This window comes from Odontomachus brunneus, unplaced genomic scaffold (genome assembly GCF_010583005.1).
Source record: "Odontomachus brunneus isolate Ranch 3 - 2012 unplaced genomic scaffold, Obru_v1 Obru_scaffold_148, whole genome shotgun sequence".
NCBI classification, from domain to species: Eukaryota; Metazoa; Arthropoda; class Insecta; order Hymenoptera; family Formicidae; genus Odontomachus; species Odontomachus brunneus.
The window spans coordinates 639,280-658,371 of NW_022639598.1; the positions used below are offsets into that span (position 1 = coordinate 639,280).

The window sequence follows — 19,092 nt, forward strand, 5'->3', positions numbered from 1 at the left end:
CTCTCTCTCTCTCTCTCTCTCTCTCTCTCTCTCTCTCTCTCTCTCTCTGCCACTGCGTTATTTTTAAAGAATGCATGAAAGCAAGAATACCCTGCCTGAAAATTCAGTTATATCATTCGCTCATCGTCCCTCACTAATAATTCGATCGCACTCTCGACCCGAGTCGCAGAAACATGCATTATTAATATGTCACTTTAAAACGTTTTCTGGCTCGAATTATTTAAGATCCGCTCCACTTTGAGAATAATGAAATCGAAAATGAATTAATAACCGGATCGTATAGCTGAAAAATTCTGTCTTCATGTCACGCATTAAAAATCCGTTAATGATAACGAAGCGCGTCGTTTGCCAATTTTAAATTGAAACTTTTCCGAGGAAAGCCGTATCCGTCTGTCAATGTTTACACTGCTTCGCGCATTGTTTGTAAAGACGAAAGAGTTGCGCGAAAACAACGTGCACGAGGTGAGAGACGATATTTTCGCGTGTATCGCGTTAGGATTTATCGCGCGCGCCCTAATGGACGACTCTTGCGGCAGAGCAGCGGCACATTATCATAAGCATTATTATCGCGTACATAAGCATTATTATTACGCATTATCGTATTTTCACGACGCGACTCGTTTGTTGCGAGCGTCGCCGTGATGAACGTCGCTACGATCGTTCTAATCGCAAAGAAGGATCACCGTTGCCGAATCATCGTTCGCCGACGACGCGACCCGTTGCGTGCGGAATCAGCACGTGTGTTGTTTTTCCAGCCGGTCGTCGAGACAATTTTGAATCGTAGATCGAGCAATTACTGAGCGTATGAATATTTAATCGAGCCGACCGGTTTTATACTCAGTGCAGCTCACCGTATAATCCCGAACGTCAAAATACGTAGCGCGATCGGCAGAGGGTTAAAACGTTCGCGCGGCACGATGCGACGAGTTGAATATTTATGACTCGCACGCGCGTATGTAGTTAACATTGTTCTTCGTTACTTCCGCATGAAATTCAGGCTGGCCGTCGCGAGCTGCCGCGAACCGGGGCGAGGCAGAAAGAGAGACGACCGTAAAGATGGTGTGATTTTGTTAAGATATGCGGCTGTACCTTGCGCTACTCGGTAGTTTGGCCTCCTTTCTGATTTCTTTGTGTCTTTCCTTCTCCTCCTCTCCTCTTCCTTTTTCTCTTGTTCTTCTCTTTCTCCTACGCATATCTCTCTCTCTTTCTCTCTTGTGCCTCTATCTTATGTCTCTTCCTGCTTTCTTCTTCTTGTCTCTTTGCCTCTTCCTTCTTTCTTCCTTGTATGTCACTCTTTTTCTTCCTCTTATGTCTCCTTTTCTCTTACTGCTGGAAAATCATCTTATTTGTTACGTCTCGACGTTCGCAAATTGATACGGATGTGAATCGCGAACAAGTTAAGATACGTACGTAGAACCCTCAACGGCGAAAGGAGATTTATCGGATCGGCTATCCGTGGTCGTGTATTTTTCGCCGGGGGTGTGGAAAAAACGTTAGTCAACGGAGCGCGTTACCTTCTCGAGAAATAGCTCAAGTTGAAGCACCGACGTATCCGCGAGTGCGCGACCCACGAAGAAATATTATGGCGAACTACCGCGGGACTTACCGGTCCTTATTTCACAATGAAGGCTGAAGTTACCGTGGATTTTTCATGCGGCCGTCATTACGCTTCGAGAACACTCGCCCGCGCGATTTCCTACCTCACGGCGAAACTCGGCGCGATCTCGATGTATATACTAAGTCTCGAATTAAAATTCCATTAGAGCGCGGGGAGCGCCCGCGCGCGAAATTAATCGACGAGTGAGGCTTTATTATCTACGAGCGAGAGCGCGCAGCGCGCTCTTTCTACCTGTTCTTATTTTCTTTACTCAGCTCGCTGCGATCATGCGAGAAGAGGCACGATACCTCCGACACATTCTGTATAAACAACACTATCTCATCAGGCGTATAAACGGCTCGACGCGCTATCTGATTGTGTTGTCGTCACGTCACGCGTGCGATCGTTTCGTGCCCGATCGTGTTTCACTTTCTCGTATGGTTAGGCGAGCTTGTCGAGATCATGTTCAGCCGTATTCGAGGAAGAGAGAGAGAGAGAGAGGGAAGAGAAGAGTCACTTCATAGATATCCAGAGAGTCCAGAGACGACGAGTGCCGGCGGGGCTGCCGGCGAAGGAAACTAAAAACCGCTCGCGAACGTCCGACCGAATATACTCGATAAAGCGCCTTGCGAGATAAATTAGCCCGCGCCCATATAAATATTCCTTTCAGCCGGCGGAAATAAGCTGCTGCGATAAATTCAATACCGGCCGCGGCACTATTCCCGATACTCCGCTGCTCCTTGAACCCGATAATTGATCCTCGCCGTATGTTGCCTTGTTATTTTGCGAAGCTACGGGACGGCCAATGGCGCGGGTGAAATACGCGACGCGACCTCCTCCGCTTTTACCGGTTAATATTTGCGCCCCTGAATTTAAATCCCCGCTCGAGTGCGTTACAGCGACCGTTTTGCAAAACGACGAGTTGGTTATCGCGGCGGTGAGGCGCGGATCGTTTCGCCGCGGTGTCGTCGCACGATATCAACGTTTGCGAGATACACGATGTACTAATTATCGACCTCGCGGGGATGTAATAGGACGTCGGAATAACACGCGCGCTGATTGTCCCGCGCTCTCGAGAACCATTTGTATCTTCAATGGACGATAAAATAACGTCGCACCGTCTCTCCGTCCAACCGTTGATTCTCACCGTCACACTGAGAAAAATCCCTCGGTTACATCCCAGAACAAGATTACGCGTGTTGTTTGACGATCCTTCGGGAAACAAAGCGAACGGTTAACGTTGCAAGTAACGTTTTTCATTATTTGTCCCGTCTTGACACACATACACACACACACACACACACACATAAACAAACAAATGTACATTCTAACAAATCTACATTGTCTGAGATACAAATCGCATTTGCTCTCGTCTATATAGGTTTGGTCTTTATCACAGAAATGTTGTTCAAAGCAGCAAATTGAAAGTGACAAATTATTTGTTGTCTACGGAATCATTTGCTATCCCATGCCCACGCCGACAAACCACCTGTCGCGGGTATTGGTATTTCGTCAAATTAGCAAGACTTTTTCTCTCACTGCGCAATAATCTTGATTTGACTTCTGTATTTTGATTGGCAACAAAGCGATTAAATTCATACGAAATAGCTGGCGGGGCGAAAAAAAACCACGAGAAAATGCGCGCCGGGCCTCCGTGAAAATACATACGCGGGCGAAATGGTATACAATGAAGTGAATAGATGATTGTTCATCTTTTGTGTTACAAATAGCTGATTGTTGCGAATTGTTTACATCCCCGCGCCACGACTACTCGACTATTGTACGATTTCCCTCGTAACTTTTCGTACGATTTTTCACGGGCCTTTGTCCGGACAACAGACATTTATTTCCGCGTTCGTGCGAGATGCACGTGAACGCGCGCGCGCGCAAAATAATATAACACCATTTCTCCAATTTGCGCCGTGTTTACGGCGCCGAGGGCTCAGGGTTACTTGTGTAGCCGTCGATATCTAATTCCCCGCGTAAACCGAAAGGGTAAACAATTTCCGAAATTACCCTGTTCCTTCGGAGGGAAACGATTGCGAGGGCCGGTAGCAATCGCGAAGTCGATTGAATTGTTAATCTCTCGGAGTTCCAAAATCGATTTCGGTCTATGTGGACCTTAAGCACCGCGTCTCGTTTATTTTTCGCCGCGCTATTGAATCGCGAACTAACGAACCTCTTTGACGGCGGAGTAGCGTTTTATACAGACGTTAACCTGCTCATCGGGCATAATTCCGTCTTCGATATCGCGAGAGGCGACCAGCTCGGTCTCGAGGAACGACTCCTTGTCTCATTGTCGCTCCATATTCGATCGCCCGTAAATTCGGACGATCTCTTAAACGCCGCGACATTGAAACAAACGGCGTTTCATTCCCACCCTCCATTCCTTCCCTTTTCTAGCTTTATCTCTGCGCTCGAGAGAAAATCCGCAACGCCTGCGAATGTGATACATATCCCCACGTAGGGGTGGGAAATCGCGCCCCGCGATTTTATTTGGCGGTCTCATACGCGAGATACATGGCGCCGTGTAAAGGCGGCGAGGGCGCGAGAGGGCCGCCGCCACCGCCGCCGTTCTTCCTAAGACGCGAACAAATCCTCGGAGCTTCCTCTCGCATGTAAATGCAAAGCCGCGTACGCGTTAAGCCGCCCGTACACGCGCGGGAAATAAATTGTATAAAAGCGGGCGACGATTGTCGCGGTCTCTTCTCCGTCGCGCCAGTCTGCTCCGGACTTGCACACGTGCGTCCGTTCCGTGTGCGTGCGCGCGCGCGTTATCGCGATTCCCACCCCCGATATTATTTCTGCATTCTGCAAATTTGCCCGCACGAAGAAGAGATATTATGGTTTCTTTTCGTATAAATTCTCTTCAATTTTACTATGTCGTGTTAGTAGCCCGGTGGAACAGACTCGGTGGATTTCACCTAGTGAATTTCGCCGGGCACGTACGAAATTTTTTAATAGTCCGTTTCAGTCCCGAGAACATAAATAGCGCATATACGAGGTTTGATCAAAAAATACGCGGAATTTTCGTTTTTCTCAAAAAATCTTTATTTATTCATCAATATTAATTTTGTTCCCTTTAAAGTACTCCCCATCAGATATAATACATTTGTGCTAGCTTTTTCCAATTTTCGAAGCACTTCTGGAACGCAATTTTCGGTATGGCGTTTAGCTCCTTCAGCGATTCTGTCTTTATCTCTTCAATGTTGGCAAAACGTCATCCTTTCATGGTTCTTTTCAGTTTCGGGAATAGGAAGAAGTCACAGGGGGCCATGTCCGGCGAATACGGAGGCTGAGGCATCACGGTGTTGGTTTTGGCCAAAAATTCACGAACAAAATTCAGCAATTTCGGAATAAATTTTGCTGTCACACGTTTCATGCCCAAAACATCCGAAAAAATTACTTGGCATGAGCCAAATGATATATCAACATCATCAGAAATCTCTCTGATAGTAATTCGGCGATTGTCCAAAATCATTTTCTTCACTTTTTCAACGTTGTCATCGGTTGTCGATATGCTGGGGCGTCCAGGGCGCTCGTCGCTTTCACGGCCTTCTTAGAAACGTTTGTACCACTTGTAAACGCTTGTTTTATTCATAGAAGATTCGCCAAAAGTAACATTCAACATTTCCAATGCGGTGCTGCACTTTATTCCATTTCTTAAAGTAAAATTTAATGCAAATTCTTTGTTCCATTTTTTCCACAAATTAAAAATCGCCGAGCATACCAAAACACATGTAACCTTTTCGACAGCCAACAATAAAGTAAGCATCCAATATGGCTACCAATGTCAAGATACGTCAGGGACAAGTATACCGACACAACAAAAATTGTTACAACTGGACTTATACAGCCCGCGAAATTTAAAAATTCCGCGTATTTTTTGATCAAACCTCATATGAGGCGAGGAGGTAGAGAATTACGATAGAGTGTCTATTATCGTCGGTCGCAAAACTCTGCAGCAATATTCCCTAGAAAATTCCCTCTGTATACGCCCGCGCTAATGAAACATTTACCATTAACGCTTCTTGTATCTTTTTAGCCCATCGAGAGATGCGACGCGGCGCTTTCGCGCGACCGACGACGACGTGACGCGACGCGCATCTAGCACGTGCTCGTGACGGACGCGGGACACGGTCGATTTAATTAAACGCAATTGGGGAGGTGCAGAGCGCACAGGACGAGGACGAGGATGACGATGAGGACGAGGAGGAGGGAGCAGACAACGCCGCAGCCGACGACGTCGGCAACGAGGACGCGGACAAGGAGGAGGACAGCGGCAACGGTGAGTGAGATATTTATATTTATCCACGTCGGCGCGGCGCGGCGCTGATCCATTCAAATGAATCCAAAAACCGTGGAACACTCGCGCGTGATTTAGCGCTGTAAATCAGGCCGTAATGCGAGGATTAATCCCGTTGAATGTATCGCCGACGAGATTATAAATTTATCCCCGTGGCAGTGCGGGGGCGTGTTAATCCGCGACTACACCTCCGGAGACTTCCAGATTTCCAGGAGATCCTGCGTTGTTGCGTGATCCCCGTAACAGACGGCGAGGTGTACGCCAGTCAGATTTATGTGTTTATTTCAATTAATTTAGACGGCGCGCCGCGCCGCGCAGCGCGTCTGTCCCGGTAATTGATCGCGTTTATCAAATAGTCATTGCGGAACTATTTCGGATCTCGGGTGTGTAGTCGCCCATTCCGCCCGCCCCGCCCCCCTCCCTGCTCTGTGTGCGCGAGAAAAAACGACGGGTCACCGGAGAAATAGGGAGAATTATTTAAACGAGTTGATCTCGCTAAAATTGTCGAGCGTGTCCGACTCGGTTCTCGCGGCGATGTTTGCGCGCGCGTGCGAGTGTTTGTAATTGAAATGCATATGCCGCATTAGTTCCATTATTAGCCGCATTATATGTCATTAGCCTATTCGAGCGCGTGATTATTTTAATATCCGTAGTGCGTGCGCGACGACGAGCTATTTACAAATTGCACTCGCTGTGTGTGATCTCACGATATATATGCGCACGTACATGGATGAAGCGTATGTGCGCGCGTATGTGTACATAGGAGTCGGAGAAAATCCGACGTATCAGTCGGATCTCACACAGGGCGCGCGATCGTTGATACTGGCTTATTATTTTATCTGCTTACTCGTTCTCCCGCTCGCTCGCTTTTATAGCGCGCCCGACCATGCGCGCTATTTTTCCCGCTCAAGCATACAAATATTGGAATTTGCCGTGTAATAAGGGCCCGCCGAGGGCAAGGATCCACCGGAGTCAGCCAAGCGTATACGAATGAATACTCGTTACATGGACGCGCGCGCGGTATTTCGCAAGTAAGTCACCCCAAAACGTAAAGTTGAACGTCGTCGACGATCACCACGACGACGCGAGAGACGACAGACGAATCGGTGCTGAGGTAGAACTACCAACCGATCAAAAATTTATCCCATTTAGCCCGGATCATAAGTTAATCCCGATCAATTATCTAGTTTGTAAAAGAAGATGTTATCGAATCCTGATAAGTCATGTAACTAAAGTGTGACAATCAGAATTTTATTGATAATAAGGATTATTCATAATCTTTATTATTAATAATAATCCTAAGATCTCTCATGAATATTTAGGATTCGCCAAGTTCATTTTGTAGAAACCAAGTAACTCATTAGGATTAACCTGATTAGATTCACGAGATAAATTTCTAGCCAGCCAGTGTCGGGAAACGTACCTAACTTTGAACATTCTTATGGTTTTGGTCTTTAAGTACGAATATTTAAACATTCAATATAGAATACATGTACATATTCATATATACGTGTATCTAATTCTAGACCTTCTTGTTATTTTCAACTTCAAATGTGCAATATGTTCGCTACTACTTGTTACTTGGAGAATTCTCTCCAGATCATATTACATTTGCTTTTATGTAATTATGTAAAGCAGACTTGTTTATTTATAAGTAAATATATAAAGAAAAAATGTCATTATTATATATATATGTGTGCTGTTGGTAGCGAACGTGTTAAGTAGAACTAAAAATCTTGAGTAAAAGTTAAAGTGAGAGATCGCTGCGTAACACATCTGTGACACTAGTAGCGACTAGTAGTAGATATGTTAAACATCCAACATAGAATATGTGTACATGTTCAATATATTCACGTACCTAACTCTGAAAATTGTTACTGTTTTCGTCTTTAGATATGAATGCTTAAACGACATAGATTATATATGTATTATATTCAATATACGTATTTATTTTATGTTGCAAAAGCTTAAATAAAAATCATTGAAGCCAAGGCAGTTAGAACGTCCAAAGTTGGGAAGCACCCAACTCCAGACATTGATACTTTCATCTAACTTTGAAGACTTTTATTGTCTTCGTCTTTAAATGTAAACGTTTAAACTTTCAACATGGAATATATATATATATATATATATATATATATATATATATATATATATATATATATAGGATGCGGTAAAAGTATCGGACCGGTAAAATATCTTGAAAAATATAAGTTTTACAGAAAATTGCTTTAGATAAAAGCTATAAGTCTTAGGAAAATCTATTTACTGATTTTAACAGTTTGACCTTGGGTGACATTTCGAGGTCAGGTCGAGGTCAACATTGCTTTTTTAAATAGAAACATATACTTTTTACTACGGAATTTTATTCTACGTAAAGAAACAAACAAGTTTTGTTTGAAAATATTTTTTATACGACCTCTATTTTCTAAGATATTTACGGAAATATCTACAAAATTATTGGTTTCAATAATTTTTTACTCGAATTTTATCAATTTTACCGAAAAATAGCAAAAGCTCTTAGAAATTTTTTCAGAATTTTTTAATTAACTTTTTAGTACTTTAAAAAAATGCAAAAAAATGCAGTACTAAAAAGTTAATTAAAAAATTCTAAAAAAATTTTCGGAGCTCTATGAAATGAAAATAGAAAATTTTTATCTCTTGCTATTTTTTGGTAAAGTTGATAGAATTTGAATAAAAAATTATTGAAACCAATAATTTTGTAGATATTTCCGCAAATATCTTAGAAAATAGAGGTCGTATAAAAAATGTTTTCAAACAAAAATTATGTGTTTTTTCACGTAGAATAAAATTCCGTAATAAAAAATATATGTTTCTATTTAAAAAAGCAATGTTGACCTCGACCTGACCTCAAAATGTCACCCAAGGTCAAACTGTTAAAATCAGTAAATAGATTTTCCTAAGACTTATAGCTTTTATCTAAAGCAATTTTCTGTAAAACTTATATTTTTCGAGATATTTTACCGGTCCGATACTTTTGCCGCACCCTGTATATATATATATATATATGTATGTATTCAATGTATGTACATATTTATTTTATGTTGGAAAGTTTAAATAAAAATGGTTTCAAGACCAAAGCAATTAGAACGTTCAGAGTTATGCCTGTCCAGGCATTGGTACTTTTACCTTAGCACAAAGCAACGCGTACAAAAGGACGGCCTAATTACGCGTTTCATCGCACGGACACCGAGTCCGGACGCTTCGTATAACGTTACACGATACAATGCTTTCCCGACGAGCGGAAAAAGTGATAAAACGATCGAGTTGCCGTAATTAATCACGGCGCGCAACGCGAACAGCAGGGGCGCCGTTAGTAAGTACATAATTTTGACGTGCGCCGCGATGATAATGCTTTCCGATAGATTTGCTCGCGTGTGTAATTAATGGCCCGCTAAAAGGAACGAGTTGGCTCGCCCCGTTGTCTGCAAACGAATCCTCGCCCGTGGTGAGGACAAACAAAACGCTCACGCAACAACAATGGCGTTGTCGCGCAGCAGTTAAAGCTCTCTCACCGTGCTTTATTTGTTAAGGAGAAAACGCGAGAGAATCGTTCGCGAAACGTTTTCGCACCGACTTCCGATCAGGCGCCAAGCCCCGAAGTCTCTTGGCAAATTTCTTCCCCGCATATTCCGCCGCCGTGATTTTCGCGAAGATCCCGAAAAAGGAAGGGAAAGGAGGATACCATTTCTCATCCGCGTAGTGCTTCGTTTATCCGTTTGACGTCGCGCTTAAACATCGCCGACACGCGGTGTTAAATAATCACGGCTCGTAACTCGGCATACGGACGCGAGCTGGAACAACGCCGAGCGGCTCTGCAAAATTGTATGTTTGCATATCCGAGAAAGTAGGGAAGAGGTATGTCCGCGAGGGCACGCGGCCACCCGAGAGTGTTAATCATTCGGGCAAATGGGCGCGTTAAACGGTACACGCGGCCCTTATCCGGGGCATCACAATATTTTTTCGCGTTTTCCGCGCTCGAATAATATGAAATTAGTGGTAACGCGGAGTCGAGGTTTGTGGAGTGAGAAATAGAGTGCAGGCAAGAGAGAGAGAGAGAGAGAGAGAGAGAAGGGGTGGAGAGCGGCTGGTCAGATAAAAGAATTTACTGCCTTCTGGAGGCAAATTGCCGGACCGTAAAATAAGTCCGAAACTGGAAAAATACGTGTCGTCCAAAAGCCGCGACTGTTAAGCGCGTATCATCTGCCGGATTTCAAACTGGGCATCCAGACGGAAGATGGGTGCGCATCGCGATGTCGTATTTCTTCTTTCGTGCGCTCTTTCTCTTTCTCTTTTCCTGCACCTCTGAGAAAAATATCCTTGATGTTTTTTATTTAAACAATTACAGCATCAATTGTCGGATATTAGTGGAGAGCTTGAGTAATGTTCCCTTAATAATTGTATTAGATTTATATTTGAATTATCATCGTATAGAGGCATACACACACATCACTTCTTATTTCGACAGAATAAGTAAGGTGGCTAACATGGAACGCTCAGCATTCCATTACACTGCAAAGAGTTAAAGCGAGACTATATTTTTGACATTATTATACTCGAAAGATCACCATTATCTATGCACGTTTAATGCCTGCACTTCGTTATCTTGAATTCTCTCATTTCTTTTTTCTCTCGGTTTTTGCATTTTATATGTTATTATATTCTTTGTCTCTTTTTTCCTGCACTTGAGGGGATTTTTTCAAAATGCATAATAAATATATCTATCCATTCATCTCTCTCTCTCTCTCTCTCTCTCTCTCTCTCTCTCTCTCTCTCTCTCTCTCTCTCTTTACGCCTGTCATATCATAAATTTGCGCGGTGCATGCGGAGAGTGATAAGCAGAATTACCCCGACAAGTGATTCTGTTTATTTTAACGACGTCGGCTCCGGAGGACGCGTCGCATGCGAAACAGCGCTCGCTTGCTCGCTCGCTCGCTTGCTCGCTCGCTCGCTTGCTCGCTCGCTCGCTCGCGCGAATAAAAAAATATACGCACCCGCGCTTCGCGCTCTTTGTTATCTTCCGACAACAACGAAAGCAGCAACGTGCGTGATCACGTACCGCGGAGATTTGAGATTACGAGACAATTATTAAACAAACCCCACGCGCTCTCTTTCTCTTTCGCTTGTCTACGACGTACTCGCTATCGATTTACGCGACCGTCGTCTTCTCTGATGGAGTGAGCGGCGGATGGGAAGGTACGGATGAGCGGAAAAATTCATTTGGAATTAAAGGGAAACCAAGAGCCTCGAAACCGTTGGAATTTCGTGCATTTTCTATCTTATCGGGAGCTCTGCGCGAGGTTGGTTCGTTTAAAAAGCGGGTATCGAGCACAATCGAATGAGCGTGAGAGCGAATGAGTTTATCTCCAGCGAGATCTTTTTAATACAATTTCTCACGCTGATACGTTAAGATCGCAGTTTACGAGAGGCGAATTGAACGGGAAGCTGCAAAAGAAATTGACGGGGTGCGCGCCGTTATTCTCGTTACGTCCGCCGCGAAAGCGTGTTCTCGCGTGTCGAGGAAATTCCGTCGATTCTCACGCGCGAGTTGACCGACGAGAGATTCTCGTGACACGCTAATAAATTTTTTAGACGCAATTAAGAGAGCTTGTGCCGGCCGCGTATTAAATTATGCGCGTGGTGTGCGCGATAAAAAAATGTGGAATCTTCGATTACGCGCTGCTTTGCATAGAGATTCGTCGAGAGAGAAAGAGAGGGAGAGAGAGAGAGAGAGAGGAAGTTGCGAAGCCAGAGAGAGTCGCGAGAGAGGCGGTAGGAGCGCGGATGGCAAAGTGGCGGTACTGTGCGCTCGTGGTATTGTTTTATTTAAACGGCCGTGGAGCCCGCGCTCCGTTCTCGCCGGGCTTTATTGGAAATTGAGCCAATTATGGTACTTGAGTTAACGATCCATCGTAATACAGTTTCGCGGGAGCGATCCCGAGCGCGATTTCGTGCGAGACGTCGCGCAGATTGCTTTACACGACCGCGCCGCCATCCTCTCCTCTTCGTCGTCGTCAGTTCTCTGATTGGAAAATGTCCTCGAAACGGGTCGAGTCGTCCTCCTCCTCGTCGTGTTCAGGGGGTGATAAGTGAGACGGCAGGACGGGCGGTAGGGCGAGGGACAGGGAAAGGAGACAGTCGCCGCGAAGTGACGACGATAAGCGAGAAGTCGTGTTCTTTCGGTTTAGAGCAGGCCCACGACGCCGAGTGTTAACTCGGCCCCACTTCGCCGAGGTTTCGGTTCCAGTGCCGCGATCGCGGTTCAAAGTTCAAACTCGATTTAACTTTGAAATCGGGCGCCCGCGTCGACCGGTCAGTCGGGCGGTGGCCAAGTGCCGCGACGCGCTTCCGAGTGTCGCCTCCGAGATTTCGAGCTCTAATCGTCGCGCTCGACTCCTCTCCCCGATCAACATCCCCCCTCAGGGCACTCGACTCCTCCGGGCGCTTTTCCTCCCTCGTTTTGTTACGCGACGGCGCATCGCGCGCTAATGCGGGGCGAGTTTATGCATTTAACGAGGCGCACGCGGGTGGTTAAACGCGCGCGGGTGGTGATGGCGGTGTCCTTTTTCCTCCTCCTCTCCCTCCCTGCGCGCGCGCGAATGAAATTTTCGCGATTCGCCACGGTATGAAATACTTTGAATAATTCGTGACGCTTGTTGGCCGGCATGCAAATGCGCGTTATTTTGTGCGTGTGTCCGCCCTTTTTTTTCATTTCCCCTTTTGCGTCGGGGATATTTTGGAGACTGTTATTTCGGGGACAGCACGTCGCGCTTATAGGGCTGGTGATTCGACGATCCACCCTGCGTCGGCACGCCGAAAAGACTAAGAGAGTTAAATGTATTTATAAATATTCGATTCGCCGTTTCCGCCCTTGCCACAGCGGTCGAAATTAAGAGCCTTATGGCCTCGTAATGAATAACTGATATCTTGTTATTTCGGTTGGGATGTTAGATTTCGTATCATGCGAGCTCTCTCCATATATATTTATGACTTCCTGTTTGATTGTCCTTTTCGCGCCGAATTAACCCTCCTCGTGCATCCCTCTGTCCCATCTTCATGTCCGATGCCGAATTGAGGAGGCAGGGAGAAGGAAGGCTGAGATGGGCCGGTTTTTCCGGCGGGAAAACGCCCGTAGTATGTAGATTCCGGAATATATAATGGAACAAAAACATTTGTACAAATAGCTCCGGTCATCTGATAGCCGGCCGCGCATCATCAGTCGGTGTGCGCCGTCGCGATATGTTAATTCTCGCAAACACGCGATAGTGATAATTTGCGAGCGCGCGCGCGCGCGCGCGGAGGCCGCGCAGGTCGCGGTGGACTTGAAAATAAAAGCCCGGGCGCGCGTATACATCGTGGCAAGCAAACAAGCCAGGGTGTATGGTAATTGGTTAGGCTATAAATAACCGCTGGTAGACGAGGTGACGTTCTCAGAAATCTTAATTACCTTTATACGAACGTCACGTGACAATGCGCATTTAGCGGCGTCGACGGCCGGCAAGCCGACCGACCGACCGACTGGCCGCGGTAAGACGCTCTAAATCGCGTGGGTTCATTCCGGCCACGATGGCGATAGTCGTACGGCATAGTTGCGAGCCGACGAAGGGGTAATTCCCGAACGATAATCGCTGTTTGAAGCAGTCGATCGTCCCATTATCTCCGCCCCCGGCCGCCGATTTACAAACACCAGCTTACGCCGCCTGCGAATTCGAGGTGCGGGCTGAAGACGGGCTCGCGTCGAGTGCTTTCACGCAGAAAACTGTTGCGGTTGTAACACATCTCTAACGGTTAGACAAAGAGTTTGGGTGAATTCAGGGTTAATAAGTGTCGCATTAAGATTGCTGTTGTTGCACACTAGGATTCATTAGTGCCTTTACACTTCCGCACGCAAAAAAAAACTAGCTTCCAGAGCTAAAAAATAGCTGTGGCAAAAATAGATGTGTCACTGAAATAGGGACAGTTAATGTCAATACTACCGAAGCTAAATTTATTCGCTGTTTAAACTTAGGCACTACAGCGAGAAATATTAGCTGCTAAAAACAAGTGACTGTAGCAAATGATTGTAGCTGTATGGCAAACTTCTTTAATATATGCATACGATAAGAAATTTAGGAATAACTGCCGTTTTCTTGAAATAATGTGCATTTTTAACGTCATCCAATACTTTTGTATTTCATAGCGAATGCATTTTAGCTGTCATAGCCAATTCTTAGCAGTGACAGCTAAACGATTAGCCTTTTGACTAAGTTTGAATCAGCTATCGCGGTTTAGTTAATATTACTAAGTCATTTTCTTACGTGCGGTATCTGGAGAATTGGACTTTTTCGATCTGGCACATCGTTTCTCAGTAAACATGACTGTTCATGAATCGTGACTGTTAGTTCTTTCACTAACTAACAATCACGATTCACGTTTACTGAGAAAAGATGCGCTAAATCGAAAAAGTCCAATTTTCCAGATATCGGAAATGTAAAGGCATTTAAGAATCCTAGTGTACACCCATCTGTATACAGTCTTCACAGTCACGGCTTTTATGATATGTAATCTTCAATTAGTATATTCTCAAAAGTAATTACCTCAACCGAAAGAATATTGCAGTCTCTCTGCTGTGGTCTGTAGAACGAATATTATGGTTGTGAAAGTAGTGAGCTCTGATTGCGCCATATTATAATGAGAAAAAATATCTGGAAAGCAAAAGAAACTTATTGGGTGGAGTATACTGAGGAAAAAGATGGTCGAGTTAATGAGACATTTGTTTAAACGAACAAAATCCGTTGAAGCGAACGTTTAGTCGAACGAACGAATTATATGATCGCTGTGATGAGAGTTATCAGTGAATTCGAGAATTGCGATTTGATCAGTGGCTATCTCAATTTATTGCATTTTACACCAACGCGTAATTTGTTCAATAAATGCGGTATTTCTTTGAAGACGGGTAATCGTCGATTTTGTCGACTAAATTGCTTTTTGTTCTTACAAGAAACACTAAGCAAAAATTCAAAAAATTCTGAAACTTTTGTGTGCAAGTAGAGTATTTCATCCGTAACATAAAACTATTTTTTGTTCGTGCGGAATTACAGTTATAGAGGGTAAAACACCCCTTTGAAAAAAATCGGTTTTTTTCTTTTGAAGCGAATATTGTTGAAACTATAAGAGATAGAAAAAATTTTCCAATATGAAAATTGAATGATTTCAAGAGTATTTTAGAATTATAATAAAAAAATTTTTTTTAATTGTTTATTGTATACCCCAATCCTACCTCTTTAAAAAAATTTTTTTTATTATAGTTCTAAAGTATTCTTAAAATCATTCAATTTTCACTCTGGAAAATTTTTTCTATCTCATAGTTTCGATGAAATTTGGTTCAAAAGAAAAGAACCAATTTTTTTTCAAAGGGGTGTTTCACCGCCTAAAACTGTAATTCCGCACGAAAAAAAAATAGTTTTATGTTACGGATGAACTACTCTATTTGCACACAAAGTTTCAAAATTTTTTGAATTTTTGAGTTGCCTAGTGTTCCTTGTTAGTGTAATGATATATTTACTTGAATCAAAATTTTTTATTTCAATAGAACAAACAATTCCGAACTAATAAAAAAATATTTTATACTAGTAAATATATGCTTACATCAAATATTAAATATCTTCTATTTTTGTTTTATTTTTTCTCACAATGTAATAGTTTTCGAAGGCTTGTATTAACAGCTGTCTCCCGAAATTTGTCTCATATAAAATTCTCGGATTTCTATTCAAAATTAGATCAAAGTTGTTCAATTGAATTATTATACACGTGTATCTGTAACCATGATTCAACTGAAACTCTGAATTCGAATCTGAGTATCTCACTTGAGACGGATTTCAAGTAATAATTAATGCGGGCTCGAGAGTCCTGTTCAAATACGTATGGACAGGTATCAAAGAAGGCCAGAGTGCCATGATTTCTACTGTTCTTTTATACATTGAGAAAGAAAATATTTAAAAATTAACATATTTATTAGGTGGGTATTATTAACGTATTTACTTAAATAAAAATTCTCTTCATTTAAGTCGAGCATTATTTACTTAAATCGAGTATTTATTTATTTAAACAGTACTCGGTTTAAATGAAAAGAATTTTGATTTAAGTAAATATGTTGATAGTGCCCACCTAATAAATATTTGTTAATTTTTAGATGTCTTTTCTCAATATATGCATACGCGAAAAATAACAATTAATATATTGTTACGGTCACCAGCCAAGGGACACATATTTGGTGTCCTCTCCGCGCTTAGGTTGCTCGCCGCAAAATTCCGATTCTTTAAAAAATGGTTCTTTAAAAACATCCCGGAGCCGAACGGGGTTGGGAAACGGTGAACCAATTTCGAGTGTAGCTTCGTGTTCGACGAACGATGACGGGTACGCGGGAAAGCCGCGAAAGGAGGTTTCGCAATTTCTCGAGGCGTGGATCTGCGGAATTTTGCTTATGGCGATCGATGCACGGTCGTCAGGTGAAGGGGCAATTTCCGCGCGACAATGGTTGTTTGAAGCCGCCGACCGTTCCATTATCTCGGCCGATTCACAAACAGTAGTTACAGCCCCCCCTCTCTCTCTCTCTCTCTCTCTTTCTCCCTGTCCGCGAACTCGCTATTTCACGGGTAAAGATCGCTATGCGGCCTCGCGCGATCGGCGAATGTTTTAATTAAGTGCGAACTTAAAACAAAGTTCCGTCGAGGATACTAAAAATGCGCTCGATAGCGGCGCGGCGGAGTTAAATCAGCGAACTAATTTCGAGGCGTAACAGCGGCTTCGACTGGCGCGCGCGCGATATAATGCGGGCGAAAAGTCGAGCCGGAGTGGCGAGAGAGCAAGGGTGATTCGGCGATTTTTCCGACCGCTGTTATTCCAATTTATTCGAGCCGAAGAAGACACGGTTCTCCAGCTTCCGCCGGTTACGTAAAAGCGAGCCGCGTATATATCCGACCGAACTCCGAAGTTCTTCAAGATCGCTCGCCGATATAACTCGGAATTGTAATTGAATGATTTCGACCGCGAGTTTTGTTTATCGCGATCGAGAGTCTTCTCCGCCTATTTTCGCGCGCGACCAGATATTGTTGTTCCCTGCGCTTTGCATGGATATACATAAATGCATGGAGCTTTGTGTACTGGCTTTTATTCGTCTAGCTTTTATTCGTCTAGCTTTTATTCGTCTAGCTTTTATTCTTCTGGTTTTTATTTCTCTATGTCACGTTGCGTTTTGCCGCGCGCGAGCTAGACGGAGCTTGCCGTGCGCGCAAGATATACATCTCTAGATATATGCGCGTAATACCAGACATACATACACACACACACACACACACACACACGTGCACAGTGCATCCAGTGACTCTTTATCGGCGATTTAATCGGGTGATTTCAAGATAATTGCGAAATTTGCGTCCCCGTATTAGCGTGCCCCGTTAATCTACTAATTCGCTTATAACATAATAAGTCCCGTTGAATCGCGCGCCGACGAGATTTCCGCGGCGATTTTTCGCAGCAATGAACTTTAACTGGCAAATCAGCAGCGATTCATGCACCTTTATCGAAGCTGGGTCTGCGATCGAAATGCCTGGCACGTCGAATGCGTACGCATACCGAAAAATGGGTTTTCATATCTCTTATAAAGGCTTTCATGTGGACTCGCGCGGATTCGTTGTTTGCCATATCGATACTGATCCGCGATGGAAACCACGCCTCTACGCGTCCCTAGAGAATATCCCGCGCTTTTGCGATCAAATCTTGTCGCAATTCTATCGACGTTTGCCCATAAATTACTTTCACACTATGTTTATCTCGAGATCGCCCTTTCCGGTCGATTCCTAGTGTTGTTCGTGATTTTACCTCCGTTTTACGATAAGCCAAGCGCTTCCGCGGATTTCGACGTTAACGTCGAGCTGTGTAACGGTGAACGCGGCATTGCTCGAACGCGACGCTCTCCGGAACGTGAAGCTGATATCTCGGGATGGTTGTGTCGCGTACCTGAGTGAAGCAGCAACGGCGACAGTGCGAGGAACCGTGGCAGCAGGACGGCGAAGACCGCGCGCAGCATCCTCGCTCCCGCGAGTGATCCCGGTTCTCCAAGATCGCCGGGGACGTCCCGGTGATGCGCTTGGCGCGGCGCGGCGCGGCGCGACGCGACGCGACGCGACGTCGCACAGGCGAGGAGATCTATCTCTCCTATCTCTGGCCTACTGTCGTCACTGGCGAGTCATCGCTCACACAGGTTAGGAGGGGATCGAGTCCACAACGTGATCCCGTAAACACTCGGCCGCAAGAACGCACACGCTTTCCCTCTCTCTGTCTCGCACGCTTCGTACACGCCGCTGGGAAATCGATCTTTCCACGCTGGCTGGCCGAGACGGAACACGCGCGCGGCGCGACGCGACGCGTGACCACCCTCGCAGAGGAGGTGGACGACGAGGATGATGCACAGAGCGTTGGATCGCCGCACACGCGGTTCTCGCGTCTCGGGGACTCGCGCGTGGTGGCGACGAAGCGGGCGCGCGAGGAACGCGAAATAAAGCGACGGCGGGAGACCGGTGGTCTACGTTGACGACGACTTTCGCGGTGCACGACTCGCACAGCTGCGACTGGCGGCGAGTGTTCAAGTACTCGCGGCTACTCACATAATTTCCTACCCACGCTGCCGCCCCTTGACTAATTGAAAATCTATATACGGCCGCGTTACACGGGTTTCCACCTTCCGCGGAAAGCAGTCGGTACTGCGGCACCGGCACGGTGGAGGACGAGGCGCCGAGGCGCGCGCGAGAGGGACGTGCAGCGACGCGACGAGGGTTGTAGCGTGGGAGAGAAAGAGAGGGGGAGTGATATCGGGAGGGAGAAAAAGAGAGAGAAGGAGAGAGAGAGACACGTCGGAATCGAGGAGGTGGTAGCGACGGCAGTGCTGCTGCTGCTGCTACTGCTACTACTGCTGCTGCCACTGCTGCTGTTGCTGGCACCGCTGCCGACTGTGGTGGTGGCGATGGTGGTGGTGGCGATGGTAGTGGTGGTGGTGGTGGTGGTGGTAGTAGTGGAGGTGATGGCAGTGGTTGTGGCGGTGGTGGTGGTTGTGCCGATGGTGGCGGCGGCGGCGCTCGAGGAGGGTTGGAAGGCCACCTGGCAGCGCGGGGTGGACGGAAAGCGCGCGATG

General features: G+C 45.3%; 1 protein-coding gene across 1 annotated transcript in view; it reads right to left on the bottom strand.

The window, feature by feature from the left end:
* Positions 1-18,786, bottom strand: part of LOC116850547 — a 47,203-nt gene extending 28,417 nt beyond the window's left edge. The window contains exon 1 of the mRNA XM_032828958.1: positions 17,922-18,786. Within this exon, the coding sequence (XP_032684849.1) occupies positions 17,922-17,991 (70 nt within the window). The 5' untranslated portion in view covers positions 17,992-18,786. The remainder of the gene's footprint in view (positions 1-17,921) is intronic.
* Between the last annotated feature and the right edge of the window lie 306 nt (positions 18,787-19,092).